This window comes from Apteryx mantelli, chromosome 3 (genome assembly GCF_036417845.1).
Source record: "Apteryx mantelli isolate bAptMan1 chromosome 3, bAptMan1.hap1, whole genome shotgun sequence".
Classification (NCBI taxonomy): Eukaryota; Metazoa; Chordata; class Aves; order Apterygiformes; family Apterygidae; genus Apteryx; species Apteryx mantelli.
This window is the reverse complement of record NC_089980.1, coordinates 46,699,822-46,719,772: the sequence shown is the minus strand read 5'-3', so window position 1 is coordinate 46,719,772 and position 19,951 is coordinate 46,699,822. Positions and strand designations below refer to the sequence as shown.

The 19,951-nt window shown below is 38.9% G+C and overlaps 1 protein-coding gene across 2 annotated transcripts in view; it reads left to right on the top strand.

Annotated features, from left to right (window-relative positions):
- Positions 1 to 10,875, top strand: part of FEZ2 (fasciculation and elongation protein zeta 2) — a 33,850-nt gene extending 22,975 nt beyond the window's left edge. For both annotated transcript variants that reach the window (XM_067293290.1, XM_067293291.1), the window contains 2 exons: positions 1,425 to 1,490; positions 6,592 to 10,875. In XM_067293290.1, coding sequence (XP_067149391.1) covers positions 1,425 to 1,490; positions 6,592 to 6,608 — 83 coding nt within the window. In that variant the 3' untranslated portion in view covers positions 6,609 to 10,875. The remainder of the gene's footprint in view (positions 1 to 1,424; positions 1,491 to 6,591) is intronic.
- The last annotated feature ends 9,076 nt before the right edge of the window (positions 10,876 to 19,951 follow it).

Sequence of the window (19,951 nt, the reverse complement as noted above, 5' to 3'; positions counted from 1 at the left end):
ATACTATTTGGAAGGAGATAGGGGATTTTCAGAAGGCTGCTTAGACTACGTATATTGAATACCCAAGTACGGATGGCATGAATACCTCTGTAACTGATGTTTCACATGCAAGTACAGTGTGACAGATATATACCTGTCTTAAAAATGGTTGCTTCTTTTCAGTCTTTAGATTATTATTGTTTGCTTCCATCAAGTTCTGTTTCAGACTTGATTCTCTTTGGAACATTCAAACTAGTGACTTTGTTCTTGCTTATGAGTTATTTTAAAAGCTTTTCCTTCTTGAGAAATGTCAATTCAGAATTATCCATACTTCACAAAAATGGCCCTTTGACATTATTCTAAGTAAATTCCAAACTCAGTAATGTATTTTAAGACTTTCTAGGCTACAGCTGGTAACATTCACCATTTCTGAAAAAACATTCCCATCAGCTCATTTATAGCAGTGTTTCTCTAGAAAAGTGATGTTATTGCATGATTCGGAGTGAAGATCAAGGAAAGAAATTAAGTAATGGAGCCTGCTTTTCTTATCTAGGATCTCCAACCCTCCAGCAGTTAGCATATTTCAGTTTTGCATATAGTGACTTTCTTTTGAACAGGTTTTTCATTGGGAGGAGGGGCTTTTTTCTTTGTTTCTGGTAAAATACAGTCAGAAATGCTAAGAATGCTCTCTCCTTACCTTTTCTTGTGTAAGTGTTTGATTGCCATATGTGGAATTGCAGTTTTCACTGTAAGATATGAGGAAAGATTAAATGTCAGTGTGTTGAAAACCTGACTTTCTGTAGTCAAATCTGAAGTATGGTGAAAATAGAAAAGTAAAGTAAAAATAGTTAAAACCTTGGCCGGCCTCATAGAACTTCATGGATTTTGAAGCTGAGGACAAATTGGCCTAATAAAATCAACTGATGGTGAGAATAACAGAAAAAAGTACAACACATTAATGGATTTATAATTTCAATGTAAAGTTTTAAAAAATTCTGACTGTAAATATCCTATTTTAAAATTCCTAAATATTGCCACCTGTGAAGTAGAAGAAAGAAAAAAATATTCATACCTTTTTTTCTTTGTTTAAATAGTTTGGGGTTTTTTTTCTCATAGTGCGTGGAAATACATGAAATAGAAAATGTGGTTTTCCTCAGCTGTTAAGAGAACACTGAAATATTAAGTGTAGTATTTTTAGGTTGGTGACATTTACTGTAATTACTTAACCATGGAAAATGGGTCACATGCATCCACCTACCTTGGAGTTCAGTGAGAATTATACAAGTGAAAGGTGCAGATGTTGTGTGTCGTATTTTCTAGCTGATCTGGTAGTAATATCCCTATGAGTAGTTGAAACTGCTTCACGGTGTTTTTTTTCAAGATTGATATCTTTAATTTATGAGCAAATATCTGAATTACTGTTTTTTTTTCTTTACCTGCTTTAGTCCTTCATGCCATGAAAGAGGATAGTGAGAAAGTGCCAAGCTTGTTAACAGACTATATTTTAAAAGGTGAGTATGATTCTTAGCTTGTAGTCGTTAGCAAGGATCTTTTATTTTAAATTGTTATGGATACAATATGTATTTGAAAAGAGTAGTCCTGCAGCACTCATGAATTATGTCTTTTTTCAAATAAAGCTCTCACTTAGATTTCGTTACATTTATGTCAGAGGTTTCTGAGCATATAGTTCATAAATGAAACATCATACTGATTTTTTTTTTTGTTCTAATATAAAATAGCAAAAATATGTGGCATATTTTCAAGTAGCTGAAGGATGTCAGTAGCAGCAGAGCAGTCTGGTTTACAAAGTAAAATGGAGTAGTTAAAAACATGTAATGTACAGATTTTTCAGAACGAGAACTCAAACTGCCTATGGTAATAATGCATTTGCCAGCTGAAGTGCTTATATAGCCTTGCTTTAAAAAGTGATATTCACCTTCTGGTCAACAGTAAAATCATACTTATTTCACATGTTATACCTTCTGTCATCTTTTCTTTATAAGGCTTGTCTACTAAACATATATCTACTTTTTTCCATTCTGATGCATCAAGTATATTAGCGGTATGTCAAACAATGAGAACCACTGCTATCTTGAGCTTTAAGGAAATGTTCCAGATGGTTTTGCACATTCTTAAATTACTTTTAAGCATTTTTCTTGTGATTTCATTTTTGCCAGTATTATACTAATGCTTATGTTCTCACTTAATTCTTGGCATAGAAATGGTCCCATCTTCTTTAATGTTTAAGGCTTAGCATGTGCATCAGAACTCACAAAATCTAGACAAACAGGTGTACAGAAAATAGATGCCTTTTTATTTGCAGCCCAAAAATTCATTATGTTCTGCTTCGAGTTCATATGATGCAAAGTCATTCTCTTAATTGGGAATCATGTTTTCCAAGCTTTATTTTTTCAAATAGTCATTTCACTTACTCCTTCCATATGATTTCTAATCACTTTCATCTTGCAGACATTTGAAAGTACCATAAGTTTAAAGTTGTAGATAAAATGTGTGCTGTTAGCTTCAAAAATACCCAAAGGGGGGCCACGCAGTTTTGTAGAAACTCTGACAGACTTCCTGTTGAAAGAGGATCATTTCTATAGCTTAGCAGAATTATTGTGGTAGGGTAAGAGCATGGAGATCCTTTCAGTTGGTCCCCGTGATTGCTCCAGTTTTTGCTTACCCTTTCTGAAAATCTTTATTATGTTAGATGTATTTGCTTATTGCCTTTTATGGAGCCCTTTATTTTCAGACATAGCTATCCAGAAAAGCTTTCAAATTACTAAGACAGTGAGTAAGAACCTGGCTGTCTAGGGAAATTGAGGAATCTTCTGCATAGAAGACTTTGTAAGAGCAGATTAGCTGAACCCATGACAGGATGATGTAGGGAAGCTTGATACTGTGGTCTCCTCCTACCTCTGCCTGCTCATGACCTTAAAATGACCAGGGATGTTCTACCAGCTGGTTGCGACAATTGCCAAAACTTAATGCTCATTAAATATGTCAGATCAGACAGTTCTTTCATCACTTTCTGGAAAGCATTTTTGCTTTTAAATTGCAAAACAGAAATGGCTGGAGTGCAAAAAGTAACTTTTTGCCAACATCACTTGATACTGACAGGAAAAGGTAATTTTTCCCTTCTGCTGCCACAATTTCATTACTGAAGAAAACTAAGAATTTCTTGCTCTTCTGTGAGTCTGTCTGCACTACAGCCATCAGAGACATACAAACTAGTCAGCACAGGGCTTCGTGTTGCTATGTTTAGATTGCATAAATACTGCTAGCTCAGCTGGCGGTGTTACACTGCAGGCAGTGCACGTGTATCCTGTGGAAGAGGCAAAAATCTTCCAGTTGTTTCTGAAGTTGCAGTCTGTTTCTCTCCTCTTTCTGCCACTAAGACATCCGGCCTCAAGTCTCATTGTTGCTTCATACATGGCATAGAATACTCCCAGCCACAGTCTGTTATCTGGGAGTTGTTTTTAAAGATGGTTAAGGGGGGATTAGAAGATTCTAAACAATTGCTTGAAGCAACTTACTCCCTGAATTTCAAAGTAAAATGAATGATCTGCTTTTTAAAGGATCTGTTCTCTTCACTGAGAAGACTTAAGATGTATTGGTGAGGTGAAGGTGATTGTGAGGATTTAAGGTTTTGAATTTCTTTTCAAAAAGAAGCAGAAAGATAATCGTTTCTAGGCCTTCCCAATCTTCAAACAAAAGAGCAGGCAGTAAAGTATGTGTGACAATAGAGCAGATGTAGCTTTATGGGGAATCCTGTTGTGTGGAATCTTGTCAGCAGTTACAACCTTCTTTCAAGCTTTAACATTTCTAGTGTTTCACATGCAAAAAAGAAAGAATCTTCTAAAGGTTCTTAACCATGTTTTTAAAGCAGCAGATTCATTTTCTAAATGCTGGTTTGGGTTTTTTTTTTGTTGTTTTTGTTTGTTTTGTTTTAAAAAAAAGCTAGTCTTGGTTTATGGCTGTCCACAGAATTAGCAGTAATCTTGTCCAGATATTGTCCATTACTTTTGATAAGCTATTTAAATTGATTAGAATCATGTGTCAAAGAAAAATATGAGAGGAAAAATGCGATTCTAACAATTGCCATAGGATTGTTCACATAATATAATGGGACAAATAAAGTGCTGTGAACATGGAAAGGTGAATGGAACCATAAGATCGAGCAGCAAGTGTTTGTTTAACCAGAAACCTTCAGGAAGCCAAATTCACTGCTGCTTTGATAGAAACAAAAACTATTAAATTTAAATCTTCTGAATTTCATTAAGTGTTTTATAGAAATGTCACCATCTTGAACAGATCTAAAAGCTGAAATAATTCTGAAATTTGTGAGAGGCTACCTTTGGATCATGTAGGAAGACCCCACAGTGTTTATTGCCTAATATTAAATATCTTCATTTAATGAAGATTGGGTAGATCTGTCTAGGCAAGGCAGTTTGGTCAAGAGCTACAGCATGGGCCTGGAATTGGAGAGTTCTATAATGAGATCGGCTGACCTGCCGTGTCACCTTGGCTATTCTTTTGCTTTTTTTCCCCCCCTCCATAACCTCTTGTATATAAAAATGTCAGCTAAAGCATCTGAAACACTGGAAGTAAAAATCCTTAGAACAAGGAACAATTGCCTGTAAAAATGTAGCATAATAAAGAAGTAAAAAAGGCCAGTGCAACTCAGCGCTGTTTACACAGAGGCATTATACTATTCATGTTAGGGGAGGGAAAAAATCCATATTCATTTCCAAATGGGATTACTAGTTTTGAAATAGTTTGTGGTGTTTGCCTTTTTAAGCATCCTCTTTTCCCAATTTCTGCTGCCCTCTTGTGTCCCCCAGAATGTTAAAAATACCATTACTTCACTTTGTCCTCATGCTTAAGTCCCTTTTTTCCAGTGATCAGTTAGCTCTTCCCAGGATCTTTTCCATAGGGAATATCTGTTCAGATGTAAAATCCCAAAGCTGGACTAGGCACACATTCCAGGTAGCCTTGTACAGTTTGTGTTGCTTTTGATGCAGCCTAAATTATTTCTGAGGACATTTTTGCTTTCTGAAGATCTCTTACTTCTTCTTACTTTGCAGTGAGTGTTTTCATCATGAAGTTAGTAATAATGAAAGGGACTTAGTGATTTGCTTTGCAAATATATTGTAATTCTTCCCCCACCAGCATATGATTCATATTATAATTTGTAGGTTTAGAATAGAGATATATGCTAATGGAAAATTGATAAGTATTTGCAACTGTGCTTTAATTTTTTGAGTAAAATTCTTTTAATGTGTTAATAATTTTGCTGTGTCTTATCCTTAGAGATCATGAAGTAGAAAATCTGAGCTTTGGAAGAAGGTGGGGGAATGCATTTGTTGATAGGGAAAGAAATATCAAACTAGTATTATGAAATTCTTGATTTTAGAAAGCATATTATCAGATTGCAGCTGGCAGCCAAGTGAGCTACCTGTATTTAAATGCTGTTTATGCTTGTCTTTCTACTGATCTTTTTTGATGGCTGAACAAATAATTGTGCTTTGAAAACATTGTTTCCATTAAAAGATCTACACAAGCAATTAAGTAGTGAACTTTCTTGTGCACGAATTAAGCTGTAAAACGGGGAGCACAGTTATTTTTGTCATCTCTTCTAGTTGCATTCTTTTTAGATGTCAGACAACATCAGGTACCAGGTCTTTAGATGAAAGCATGTGTGTATTGGCTATATCCATTTAATTTTTTTACAGAGACTTCCTGTCTTTCTCTTGATGCATTATTGTACTTAGCAAATAAATCACAATGCACAAAGTAGTGGCACCTTTCTGTGATTTTAGAAGTATGCAAGTCTAGGCTGTTTTCTGATGAAAATGCCTCTATGCAGTCATGTTGTCTATCTTTTCAGCCTCATAAATGTTTGCCAGTTTCAACCCAACTTGACAGAGAGAAGAGTCGCAAGTTTCTAGTAAAAGCTAAAAAATAAACAAAAATAAAAACAGATTTTTGTTTTAAATTAACAAAGCAAGAATTTACCTTGTGATCTATTTTTAAATTATGCAAGTATTTCAGATAACAAGAACATTTATTTTTCTGTTTTTGAAATTTTTCTGTTTGTTACACCTGACTTCTTTGTTTGCTTTTGTGTTGTGCTAGCATTGCTTTGAAAGCTGGATTGTTCTGAGGTTTGTTTCTTACATGTGAAAGGAATGAGAAACACATGAAGGACATGTCTTGTCTTACCACTCTGCGTGATTCAAATAAACACCAAATTTAGAATGTAGAATTAGAATCCCAAATTGTGAGTGCATATTTTAAAATTTAGCTGCATGTGGTCACTTTTTATTGAATGTTCTGTTTTCTGATAGAACACTTCAAAAAGCACTGTTTAAGACATGACCTTTAGTTAACTCATTTCTGGGTAATATTAGTTAAAGATGGTGGGTTTTGTCACTTAATTCTCTTTTGAGAAGAGAATGATATCTGACAGTTTCAGTTGAAGTCTAGATTTACTGTGTAACTGATAGGGTAGAACTTGATGTTTAAGTATTTCAGTTTACACAATATAATATTTTTATACAGACTAACTTCACAGATGTTTATCCACATGTATTTATAATTCTTTTGCAGTGCTGTGTCCTACATGAAAAGGGCTGCCTTTCTTCAGAATTAGCCATGCTCCTTCCTTCCATGAGAAGCTTTTCTGTGGAGATAACTCATAGTATCTTTTTTCATTTGACGCTATGCCTAAGCCAGTATGCGTTTACCTCCTCTGTGTGTATGTGTGTGTGTGGATATTCTGATCCTACAGTAAGTCTTCTGGGCATGACAACTCATCCACTTAAACTAGACAGTGCAATGAACTGGAGCAGGGAACAAACACTGTACAGTTTTACTCACATTGTTCTGGCTTTTTAAAGTCTATTTTTACATTGTATAGCATGTACTAAATCCTCCTGCACAATTTGTTGTTGGAAGGAAAGTAAACTTTGAATAGTGTAAATAAAATAAGCCTAGTTTTAAGGAATGTATATTTAAAACCATCCTTAGTTCCTATAGCAAAAATGCAAAAAGGATCATAGTCAGGCTTGCACTTAAAGATTCAGATGAGTTCTTCAGGAAGCACCTCAGGACAGTGTTGGTGGAAATCAATATTCAACACTTCATTTAAAATAATAACTTAGGTTGAACTATTCAACAGTATTGTTCATTAAGTGAACAAATCCAGATTCTTTCACAATTTCTCTTAAGTAATTGGTGTGTTACCTATCCTTGTTGCTTAACACAAACATCAGACTAATGTAATATTTCTGTATTTATTGGTTTTGTTTTAATTATTAATGTTCATGTGGATGACATTCTCCCATATTGCTGCTATACTTTTACTGTTCTTAAGTGTTTGATCTTAATGAAGATGCTTCAATGTATAAACATTTTAAAAGGCTATATCTTTTTAAAGTTGTATGTACAGTTTAAAAGACATGCACCAAGGTTCCAAGTGAGTATTATATAGAGACTTTGGTCATTGTGTATCTCTAAGTTTTACTACAAATCTCTCTTGTAAATTGTATGCACTGTCTCCTCTGTGATGATGTATCTGCATTCAAACAGATGAGAATGTTTTTTTTACAAATCCTGTTGAACAAACCTACCCCATAACCTCAACATTAAATACTTGTCACAAGCCACTTTGCCGGTCTTAAAGATTAGATTGACATGTAAGGAATACTAATAAAAATAAAGGAGCTATCTTCTAGGTCGAATTCCTATGTATTCTACATCCAGCTCTACGTACTGTATATGTAAAAACACTGGAAGATAAGTTTCTAAAGAGATAAACATATGTCTTGTCTTCAAGCATTTGTTTCTGTTTAAAATCTTTAGTGTTTTGGGTTTTTTTAATTGAGGAGGAATTTGTTCCTGAATACTTTCACAGTATCATTTTTTTAAATCTGTCTATTATAGCAAGTATTCATTTTGATTGGTAAAACTTCTAGAATTTAAAATTCTTCTCCCCTTACACCACCTCACCACCAACAGATGCTTGCCAGCCTGACCAGGAATAATAGATTTTTTGAGTAAGTGTGCCATATCTGAGGAAGTTTGTTTGCTGTATTCTACTTTGCTAGTGGTTTATGTAAAAAGAAAAATGCCATTTATTTTTTCAGCTGAGGTGTTATAAACTCATTATGGCATGCCTTTTGTGTAGAAATGCTTTCTTTTGACTATTGACACCTGGAAATTGACTGAAGGAGATAACCCCATTTTGCTTCCTTTTTAGAAAAGGAGTGCATGTTGTGAAACATTTAGTCTCCAAATCAGATGTATTCAGAGATGGCTAGTCCTACTGTTGAGGCCTGAGGTGACTTAGAATGGAACAGGAAAGAAGCAAATTAAGGGGAGAATTGCAGAAGCACTTACAAAAAAATTGTGGTCTTGTAGCAAATTGGATGACTTAAAGTCACAAAATACTAAAAGTAATAAAACTTGAAAGAAAACCAAACACAAAAAAATTGAATGAAGCTTTAGCTAGCTAAGCATCTGTTTGAGTGTATTATGTCCCTCACCAGACTAAACAATATTTTGGAAAGTACCTGTTTACCTTGTATGTAGAACCCTGACATTAAACAACAGTTGCCAAGGGTGGCAAATATTTTATATATATATATATATATATATATATATATATATATATACACACACACACCCCTATATAAAAGTATATCTCAAAACACATAAATAAAAAGAACCATATAAGTCTGCTTTTCTGAGTTTATGTACTTAAGATTCTCCATTATGCATCCTTTTTCCAGATCCATTATTGAATCTTGTATTCTTCCAAGGAGCTGTATTTCATCATTATTCTGTATTTTCAGTGTATGATAGCTGCAAATGGCCACCCAAGAAGAGTTGCTAACAAGTATACTAGAAGAGATTTGGTAAAAATGCAAGGATTATTCCTTGCTGAAAATAAGCCATGGAAGAGAAGTGTCCTTAAAATCAGTAGATCTTAAATTACTTAAAATTTTGTATTTGTATGTATAGATCGCTTTCTTTAACAGCTGTTTTTATCCAACCCATTTTATGAGATTCAGATATTTCATTTGATAAGCTTATTCATTTGCTAGCTAGAATTACATTTTGAGTGAGGGCAGTGTGTCCCAGATAGTCAAGAATCCTAAAAGTATACTTTCCTGTTCAGGGAAAATGATACTGATACCAGTTCTCTTCAGATGAGAGATATTGATCTAATGGGACTCTCAGCTGATGTAGATAATCAGTGATAGTGTCTGCTGTAAACTATGCCAGCTGATTGCAGCCTTTATTTTGGAACGCAGATTTTACTGCAGGAGTTCATGTCTTTTTTGCTTCCAGACTGGATTAGCTTGGTATCCTTTCTGCATACATGTCACTTGGAAACTGCAGCTAGTCCAGCAAATGGCATCCTGTGTGCTTGAAAATAGTGTTGATAAGCAAGCTCATACCTGTGCACTGCATCACTCAGAGTGGCTGCCTACTCATTTCCAAGAGGGTAATTTAAGATACTGGTTTTAATTCATGAAGTTCTAAATAGTGCAGAGCCTGGGTAGCCCAAAGCCTGCTTATCTAGCTATGGCATTAATGTGCAGTGGTGAACAGCACCTTTATTTAAAACAGCATTTACCCAATTCAGTCAGGAAGGGCCTAGAAGCAAAGCTTTTTAGTGAGGTATTCTCACCTTCCACCCAAGCCCAAATTTATTGACCATCTGATCATTCTGAAATATGTGTCTTCTGGGCGATGGGGCTGGAATGAAATAGTAACCGAGTTTGGGTAGATTTGGAAGTATTTTCTGATCTGGATATCCATCCTAATTTTTAATCTTCCATGTGTGACTCCAAGCTATCCCTGGATATAAAATCTTTCCAGAAACCTTAAAAACTCTATCATCAGGTAGAAAATGAAATCTCAAAGCAACGTGAATTATGAGTCTTACATCAGGTGAATCTTGTTCTGTTTCTCTTGGGGCCATTGGGGAGGTTATTTTAAGCCTAAAGAGAAACTGTGATTGTCAGAAAGGTACATCTACCTGTTCTAATTTTAAGATAATGCAGTTTATTTTTGAGGTGTCTGACAGATAGTAGTGAGCTATAAGAGGGTTATATAAAGCACATCCAATGATGGAGGGGTGTTAGAATCTTCCTTGCAGAGGTTTTCTTATCACTTAAGACTGAATAGCTAAAAGGAATGCTTTGGGCTTTTAAATGCTTTATCTTTGCTGGTGAAATGTAGTATCTTTTTCCTTTGCTCATGTTCTTTTTAACCTTGGCCTAACTCAGGACATTTTTCCTTTTGTTTTCATGTATTGATCAGTGATGGCTCTCATTAGCTGATCAGTGTCAAGTCCTAACAATAACTAATGAAGAAACTTTATGAACCAGGAGAATTTTTTTTTTGTAGCTACATTTTGTTTTTCTCTGTCTTATATTCTGCAAGTGTTGAACAGAATCCTCTCTGCGCTGAATGCTAATTCCAACAGAGCTCATAGTTGTTTTGTTTTTCATTTTCAAAACAATTTTTGTGTTCAGGCTTTTCGTTAACTTCATGGAATAAAGCATTAATTTTTTTTCTAGTGCTGTATGCAGATTTCTAAATTCAAGTGCATGTTTCTTGAAAGCAGCATGGCATAATTTAGTAATTCAATACAACAGGATGAAAAACTCAAAGTGTTTGGGTTTTTCTTATTCAGGAAGATGTTTGGAAAATGCCTGTTATGAGTGTGTGTGTGTGTTTTCTTTTTTCTTTTTTTTTTTTTTTAACTATAGAAAGAAATTCTGACTGCATATCAGTTTATGTTGATAAACAGTCCTACACAAGTCTGGCTTGATAATACTCAGATGATTGTAACCAAGTCAAATAAAACAATCGAGATTTTCCAGTGACTGCCTTCTTGGCCTTCAGGAATATTCTGTTGTCCAGCTCACACAGGCTTTGGGTGAATGGCATTGTTGCTGTTAAAATATCACTTTTTTTTTTTTTTTTCTTAATCTGCAGACAAATGATTCATTGCTCTCAGGAATGTTTCTCCTTCTCTTTGTAGTAGCCTCACAGGAAAATTAGCCCGACATACATCATGCTACCTAAATATATATTTTGGAATCTAGGGTTGAAAGATTCCTAACTTAGTGTGGAAGTCCCTCAAAAGGCCTTATAGCTATTTAGTCATCAAAAACTATCTCCATAGCATTACATACTACATTCTTCTCTTCACACCCTGAGGAATAGAAATTGTCCTGAAATTCCTGGAGCTAAATCTGAAAAAGACAAATACAGAAGCTCTGTCACTTTCAGTTCCGGAAAAAGTAGATATTGTCTGTTAGTAGTAACATGAAAACACAGTACTTGAGCTGCTTTCTTCTACATGCATCTGAGATTGCTACCATTGATGCATGGGGAAAACAGTCATATCAGCCTGATCTAGACAAAACCTAATTGTCACCTGAACCACTAAACTTTGGCCTAGAACTGAGCAATTGCTTCCTCAGAAAGTATATCCAAGATCGTAAAAGATCCAGCCTTAGGAAGCTTCACTTTGTGTTGGCTGTAGTGAGTGATTCCTCTGAAAATTCTGAGTGTGACACTCCAGTTGCCTGTTGCCCTGAATAGCGCAGAAGAGAGCGCTCTGCTGTGTAATCACTTGGTACTGAAGGAAGTTTTTGTAGAAACACTACACTCCACAGTGTTGACAGCTTCAGTAGGATAGGGCCCTTTCCATCCTTATGATTCCTAGAGGGCATTTCAGCCATAAAGGATAGGGAGGTCTTTTTTTCCTGTTTCTGTAGTCATTGCTTTTCCAATGCAGATCCCATTAAAAAAAATTCACATTGCATGGACTGATTTGTGAAGTTAGGATTAAATATGACTTCACTGGCTTAGAACAATACGTGTTGGAATTAGGGGTAAAAATGGGACAAAGCCTCATAGTCTTCAGTGCAGTTACAAAAGCCCTGTATCTAACTCTGTGTGCTTCAGTTGCAAATTGTTAATGATCACTCTTTGTCATGTACCCTTCAACATCAAAATAGTTATCAATAGTTACACTTTCATTTGTACTGTTAGTCAACAATTCTGTTGGCTGCCTACAGGCAATTCTGCACTCTCTTACAAATGGCTCTCAGAACAAAGGCTACCTATCTAGCCAGAATTCTTTTCAAAGAAAAGGTCATAGTTTTGAAAAGCCTATTTAAAGAAACCAGTGTCTGATGAAGTTGGGCTCTAGAATACAGAATGGATTTAAGTGGACTTCTCATTAACATTCTCCCTAAGCAATTTATAAGCATGTTTCAGTAATTAGAGTGGTATCAGGAACATTAGATGAGAATGTGTCACTCTGGCCTGAGTCCTACAGCAACACCCCACAAGGTCTTGTGCTTTGTACGCACCCTCACACCATTCCTGCCATACCTTTAGCATTTTCCTGTAAAAACCCTTTTCTCCAGGTCTGGGAAACAGTTCTCTTGTCACAAGTGCCAGTAGTGGCACAGCCCAGACATTGCAGGGTGACATAGGAGACTGGGAGATAGCTGTGTTCCTTGCCATTTTGGAGGAGCTCAGTCAGGAGCAGATGGGGATCAGCTATGGATGAATGGACCTCACAAGGTAAGACCAGATCCTCAGTTATCCACAGCAGTGGCTTACTGACTCAGGAGATGAAGTGGGACCAACAAAATGGTCCTCATTGCTTCCTGCTAGCCTGTGTCTCTCATGACCTTGTGTTTCCTGGTCAGGGTTGAGTCCCACAGTGGCCCACTTACCCTGTTTCTGTACATGCTTCTTTTCCTGTGGCCCTGCATTCCCCTTTTCTTATCCATGTTCTTCCCTATACCTACTTCTACCCCCATGCCCGAGACTACCTCTGTGGTGACCCTTGCTTGATGCCTCAATGAGTGAGGAACATGCTGAGCCCACTAGCCTCCCCCTGCTACTCCAAACTAATGGTTCCTCTTCTCCTCTGTCCCCAGCCTGGGTAGCTTTTCATTTGTTACCGGCTATAAGTCTCTTCTCCCTTGTAAATACCTTGTAGAACGTAAGTAGTTAATACTCATGCCCTGGAAGAAGGGAAACTCATTAGGGGGCTGGGTGTTGGGGAAGTTGCCATGTCTGGGTACACAAGGAAGTGTCTCAGAAAGTATGTGTTGGGAGGTGCTAGCAACACCGAGGAAGAGGAGAGGCTGGCTGGCTGGCTGACTGAGTTGGGCTGCTAGCACAGAGAAGCAATGTCAGAGCTAGGGGAGCTGCTGATGCAGTGGGTGTGAGACTGACACAAAGAAATGCAATCCATTTGCCTGGCTGCTGCAAGCTATTGAGTCCTGAGTGCAGATGGGAAGGGGCTGTTGAGAAGCATCAACTCTGCTTGAAAGGGAGGGACTTATCTGTGTGTGGGACAGAGAGCAGAACAGAGGGTGCAAGGGGACTCAAGTTCACATTTTGTCTTTACTGGTGTAAGTTGATTTGTTTGTGGGGGCTGTTAGTGTCCAGTTCTCAGATGGGCACAGAGGGACTCCTGCGTTTTTTCTCTGTCATCATATCCTAGGAGGAAGAAAAGACTGGGCCACATGTTCTTCTGGGTGGCCCAGTCCTGCTGTGATCTGGAATGACTTGTTGTCCTCATTGTACAGACTTTGCAGGACAGAGATGATGCATATCCTATCAACCTTCCTAGTACCTTCTTGTCCTTCAGGTTTAAGCATCTGGCCAAATGCTCTACTGAGGTCTTGGACAGCACAGCTAAAGTTAGCAGCAGGTAAGTGATATTTACTGTGCTGCAGACTGGTGCTTTGACCTCTTCCCCTGCAAGGTTGATATCTGTGGGGTTCCAGGGGAGAGACAACTGGCCTTGCTCTTGGAAATCAGAGCATTCAGACTCTAGCATCAAGGGTAGGCCAGGTACAGGTAATACTGGTTCTTGTGAACTGTTCCTGATGCATCCAAGGACTTCCATTATGAAAGAATGGGAGCCCTCCTAATTGCAGGATGTATGAGAGTCCTGCAAAGGATGCCAAATAGGGTTGTGAATCCTTCAGAGTGTTTCTTCATGGCTTTTTTGACACTGCAGATGTGAACTGCTTGTGAGGAGATGAACCAGGCAGTGGTTTTGCAACCTCCACCAGAATCCTGGCTAATTGCATCTTTCCTTTTGGCTTGAAACTGTTTGCTCAGTTCGCAGTAAGAGCCTGGCAGCAAGATTCTAGGGAACACTGGCCATGCTCATACGTACTGTGTTGGAGCAGCCGAAGGTGGTGCTCTGATGGTCAATAAGGGATGCCCACTCCTGGAAGGGAGCATCACTCCATTTAGGAAAGTTCTGTGCCCACCCTGATTGCCCCAGGTGAAATGACACTGCGCAATCCCCCTTTTGTGCCCTAGGGCACCTAACCTCCCTATCTGTGGTGGCAGGCATGCATCTTAGGCAAGTTATCTGCCTTCTCATGACATCTCTACAGCAGCTGCCCAAGTTGTGTATCAAGAGCAGTGCCTGGTGAGTGCGGGTTCTGGGCATGCCTTTTCAAGCAAGGCAGGTGACCCCAAGACTGGCTAGAGAAAGGCTGCTATGAACCTGAGGATCAGCACAGGCAAATTAAGACCCTGCTGCTCCTGTGCTCTAAGACACACCAGCAACAGTCATGAGCCGCATATTGTAGCACTGTGAGTGACTCTCAGAGTCCTATGGAGTATTTTGAGGTCGTTTCTTAAGTGGATGCAGTTATGCCTATGAGGGGCACATGACAGTGGAGGGTGTCGTCCTAGTGGAAAGTGTGGGTGACTAGGTACGAAGTCTCCTGAGGTCTGTTCTATCCCAGGGTCTGTTCCAACTAATGATGGGATACATCTGCCTTGTGTTAGATGCTGGCTGGTTTACTAGCATAGGCACTGAGCATCTAAGTCTCAAAATCTCCTCTCAAATGTGTAGCCTATCCAGAGTTAAGATCAATGTGTCACCAAATGGCCCCTTTCTTGTGATGTCTCCTCTCTTGAGGATGAGCTGGTTCCACTACTATAAAACAGTTCAGGTTTGAATATCTCAAATGTTGAGAGGGGAGCTCAGATTACCATTAAGAGGGTTCCTGTCCTTTGGGTCTGGTCTTGTTCTTTCTCGTAAGTCTCAGTACCCCCTTGTAGCCTTACAATTGTTCTGCTCTGGGTTAGGCTTTGGGACTATAAAACGTTCATCCCTGTTTCTTTCTGGAGTCTGTAGCTCACTGAGAGTTATGCAGCTGCTTACCTGGACTGATCCCTATGAAATCTTCTTTTCAGGAGAATAGTATACAGATTAACTTTAAGGTGTACTAGAAATCTCAACCTCAGTCGCAGCCGTGCTTGTCAGGGCTTGCAGAGTTGTTGGGAAGGATCAGAGACTCTACTTTTCTATTTTCCAGTCAGGCTTCATGTCTGAGATCCACTTCATATGTAGTCTTGGCCAAGGGTGAGATTTAAAAATCCCTACCTCAGTGGTTCAGGTCATTTCTGGAGACTGTAGCTTCTTCAGGATAGCCTGATCATCGTGCCAATTTAGAAGGTTCAAGTCTTGCTCAGATTGGGATCTCTGAACCTTAAGTCTGTCTGTTTCTGGAGCCTCCAGCTCATCTGGAATTAGAAAGGATGCTGCTGTCAGTCTGTGTAAATTCTTGCATGCATTCCCAAGTGTCTATAGGCAAAGGCTGGTGTGTAAGCCCTGAAGAAGTGAAACTCAAATCATGCCACATTTTGCATGCCCCACAAGCAAAGCAGGTTCATGTCATGTGAAATATTTGTATTCTGTTGTTGTCAGTTAGGTTTCAAATTTCATATGTCATTGGTACTAATTTGACCAAGGTCACAGAGATAAACTGATGTTTACTACCGGTTAGTGAGCATGAAAAAACTGAAAAAAACTGTCATCTAGTTCTGGAGCATCCTCCATACATAGCCAATGCTATGTTTTGCATGCAGAGTTGAGAATATGGCTGCTTTTTCTTGGACTCTCAAGCAGTTTCCCAGACATATCTAGACCTCTGGCTACTGTTACTGTGAGGGTTTTTTCCCATGGGATCTGGAATGAAGAGTCTCCATGGTACTGTTTCTGAGAACAGTTATCTCAAGTATAAATTAATTTAACAATCAGGTTAGGAAATCTGCAGATCTGAAGATCCCAACTGATTTTGCCTCTGCTTTGCCTGGAAAGGTATATAGAAGACTTTTGAGTTTCTTTTGTTGTCATCTCCAATAGAGCTTGGTACCACACCTGCAGCTTATTTGAGTGTTCACCTATAGAAAAGATAATATTTTGCAATGTATAGCTTTCTCAGCTCTTTTATTTTCCAGGAGTCAGGCTCCACCTCCTTCTTCCCAAGTTAGGAAGAGTGGTGCTCCCTTTTTGCCATAATGCTTCCCTTCATTAAGAGAGTTGCTACGTAGCACATGGGATGGGATGGGGTCATGAGTACTTTGTCCTTGCGAGTTTCCTGCTTATATTTTGCTTTCACTTTATGGTCAGTATGAGAACTTAGACACAGAGCTCTGCGTCTCCTTCATTGTAGTGTTCCACTCTACCTGTGGATGTAGGGAGACAATTTATACTATCACCTCTTGTCCTGTCCAACTGGGGCTGGTACCAGAGTTATTGCTTCTAGGAAGAGATGCTATTTGTCTATGGAAAAGGTAGGCTTAAGATTCAAAAATCTACAGTTCTGAGGGTCCCTTGTAGCTTTTTGCTTTGCCTACAAACTTAGGGAGACAGCTCTTGTTACTGGACCTGGCATCTCTCTTTTTTTTTTCATCCCATTTGGAATTGCTCCCACAGTTACAGATTTTAAGAAGTTTCATTTATGAGTAATGTAGAATTAGAGTAGAGTTTGGAAATATTACTTGCTGCGTATGAGTTCTTTGTAATTTTCAGTCTGGATCAGCACCACAGCTGCAGTTGCTATGAGGGTTCACTTATGCATAGCATCATGCCTGAAAGTACAAAGGACTCTATTTAATTTCCAAGGACTGTAGCATTCCTTCATCCAATAAAGTTCTGCTGTCCATCTGGGAAAAGATACAGTGGTTTTTTTTGTTTGTTTCTTTTCAATAAAGTTTGCTTTCCAAAATAGCATTCAGGGTTAAACTACAGCATGGATTAGTCTTGTAGAAATCTATCATTCAGAGCTACCACTGTATTGCTGTGTGTTCTGTACCATCTGTAGGGGGTGGAAGAAGATTCTTGTTACCTGCAACCTGTGTCATCAGTTCTCCTTTCCAGTCAAGATTAGTACCACAGCTATAACTAATATGGGTATTCCGGCTAAGGGTAGGAATTCTGCAGACTGGAAATCTAAAACTTAACAGCCCTGGTTATTGGCAGGGTAAAGTAGTTCACTCAGAGTTACGGAAGTATACTATTCATGTGGTCCAATGCCTTGTGATTTGGTCCTCAGATCAGACCAGTCACCCCCACCAATAGGTTTAGGGTTAGAGCTCAGTGAGGGTTAGCATCCTTTCTGGAATTAGACTGCTGTATACTGCAGTGCCCATAGATTTAGAAGGGGAACATGAACCCCCTGTCATCTGATCCTTATTTTCTACTTAGGAGTCTTCTAAGTACTGTAAGGGCCCATAGCTTCCTAAGATCTGAATACTACTGTTCACAGATGAGTATCTTTCCTTCTATAACATTTAAGTATATGTTAATAGCAGATTTTTGTAAAATGTCATCTTTAAAGGACTTTTTTCTTACTCTCCAGTTTGTAAGTATCGATCTGAAATACATGTGCCTGCCACAGGATGGCAGCAGTAGGGCACATTTGAACCATCCTCTCTTTGTTCCAAGTATTACATTTCAAGATGAAGGTGAAAGATAAAGAACCTATTTATGTAAATCGCTCCGTTGATGGTGTGACAAAAAGGGAAGCCTTTGTGTATTTTTCTTCATTATTAAAGAAAACTATGTTTTACAAAGCTCACTACCATATAATAATTTGCTTAGCTACAAAAGCTTGCCCAGGATACGAGCTCTGAGAACCATATCATATAGCAGTTTATATGGTTCAGAGTTCATTGTTTGGGGGATTAAATACTGAGAGTGAGATATATGATCTCCTCTTAAGGATCTCCAGTGATTGTATGCTTAATTCTGATCAAACTCTGAACACATCCCACCTTCGACCCGGGCTTCCAGTGCCTAAGGTCATTTAAATGAGCCTGTAGTTGCAGCGTGGTGTGGTCAGTTCAGTGTGATGCCCAGCTGTGGTATGCCTTCAGTTTCCCTGGAGTTCAGAGCCAGTTTGAAGGCATTCAGTGCCTGGAGCCAGTCATTAGTATTTTAATGTTTATGTACATTTAATTAAAATTAGTTTGCTATCATCTCATCTCACAGCATTTGTAACAATACTCTAAAATTAGTTTTTACATCCAGGGTTCTTCTGAGTATGGTCCCTTATTAGCAGATATCTTTGTGATTCTATGATCAGTGTAATCAGCTGTGATCAAAATGGGCTTTGGCACTGGCTGGTAAAAGCACTGTGTTCGTTAAGACTGTACATGAAGGCTGAAGGGGATTTATAGCATTACACATAGAAATTAATGTTGTTCTTTGAAAGTGCTACTTACTGAAAGCTGAGCCTTTTTGTTAAAAAAATGCACTTTTAAAAATAAAAAATACAGGGGTAAAATGGAATTTCTGGCCAGAAAGCACTCTGCCCTAGCACAGAGAGTATTTCCTGCTGTCTCCAAGCAGGGATCTGCATCTCCATCTCTGTCACTGTAGGTACATACTCCAGCTCTGGAGTGCAAGGCCAGTCTCCCTCCCCAAGAATAATAAGTTTTACAAATGTTTTTACAAACGTTTTTACAAAAGCTTTACAACAGGAATGAAAGTCCTCAGTGTGCAGTCAGAAAGGTAGGAAGTGTTGTAGTGGAGCAGAGCTCTTCCTGTTTGAAGCACAGCACAGGATGCAGGAGTATGAAGCATGCTCAGCACTCATGAGGTGAGTGAGCCACAGCTGGGAACCACAAAACAATGGGAGATGTCCTCCAAGGTGGAGGAGCCTTCCTAATTAATTGACATCTAGGGAGCACCAGAGACCAGAAACTCTTCCAACAGGGCATGAAAACAGGAGTGTGAGGCCATCAAGGTGATGGCTGGTGTGGAAGAGAGTGTGCAGAGGACATGAAGGTGCTGCTTGAGGCCAACATGGTGGTGAGGTACCACAAAACACTGTCTCCTGCCCACCTGGAACAACTATTCGGGGACCTCAGTGGCCTTGACCCAGATGGAGATCTTGATGGAGGGATCTGATTGTCCAGGTGTGTGGCTGCAGGAAGTGCTGGGTGCTGCTCCGTGCAGTCAGGGCCAGGGGTGACAGTGGTCTCACCTGCAGGAGTTGTGCTTTGGTGCAGGCATTGAACTGCCAGGCAAAGGAGCTGCGGGAGGAAGTGAGCAGACTGTGTAAGGTCAGGGAGGATGAGCAGGAGATTACAGAGACCCTGCAGGTGCAAGGGCAAGAACCCAAGCCCCACATTACACAGGAGGAAGAAGCAGGGGAAAGACAGGGCTCCATTGATGGTAGAGACTGGAAGCTGGTGACTTCCAGCAGCAAAAGGCTCTTTCTTCACCTGCAGATGTTCAGCTGGAGGGCAAAGAGGAGGAGCAACTTGTCAGGGATGCATCTGGGCCAGCCATGCCTTGGAGATGCTCAAAACTCAACTGAAACAAGGTCCTGGGCAACTTGATCTAACTTCAAAATTGGCCTTGCTTTAAGCAGAGGTTTGGACCAGATGATTCCAAAGGTCCTTCCAACCTAACCTGTACTATGGTCTTGTTGTCATAATTCAGATCACCTAATTTGAATTGTTTTCTATGTCTTCTTTACTGCTTTTTTTTTTTAATGTTTAATCATGTGCTTCAGCCCCTTACTCAAATGGTTCTTTTTCATCCACCATATTCAACTGAAGAAAATGAACTTAACAGTAGAAGATGGTACTTATTCCA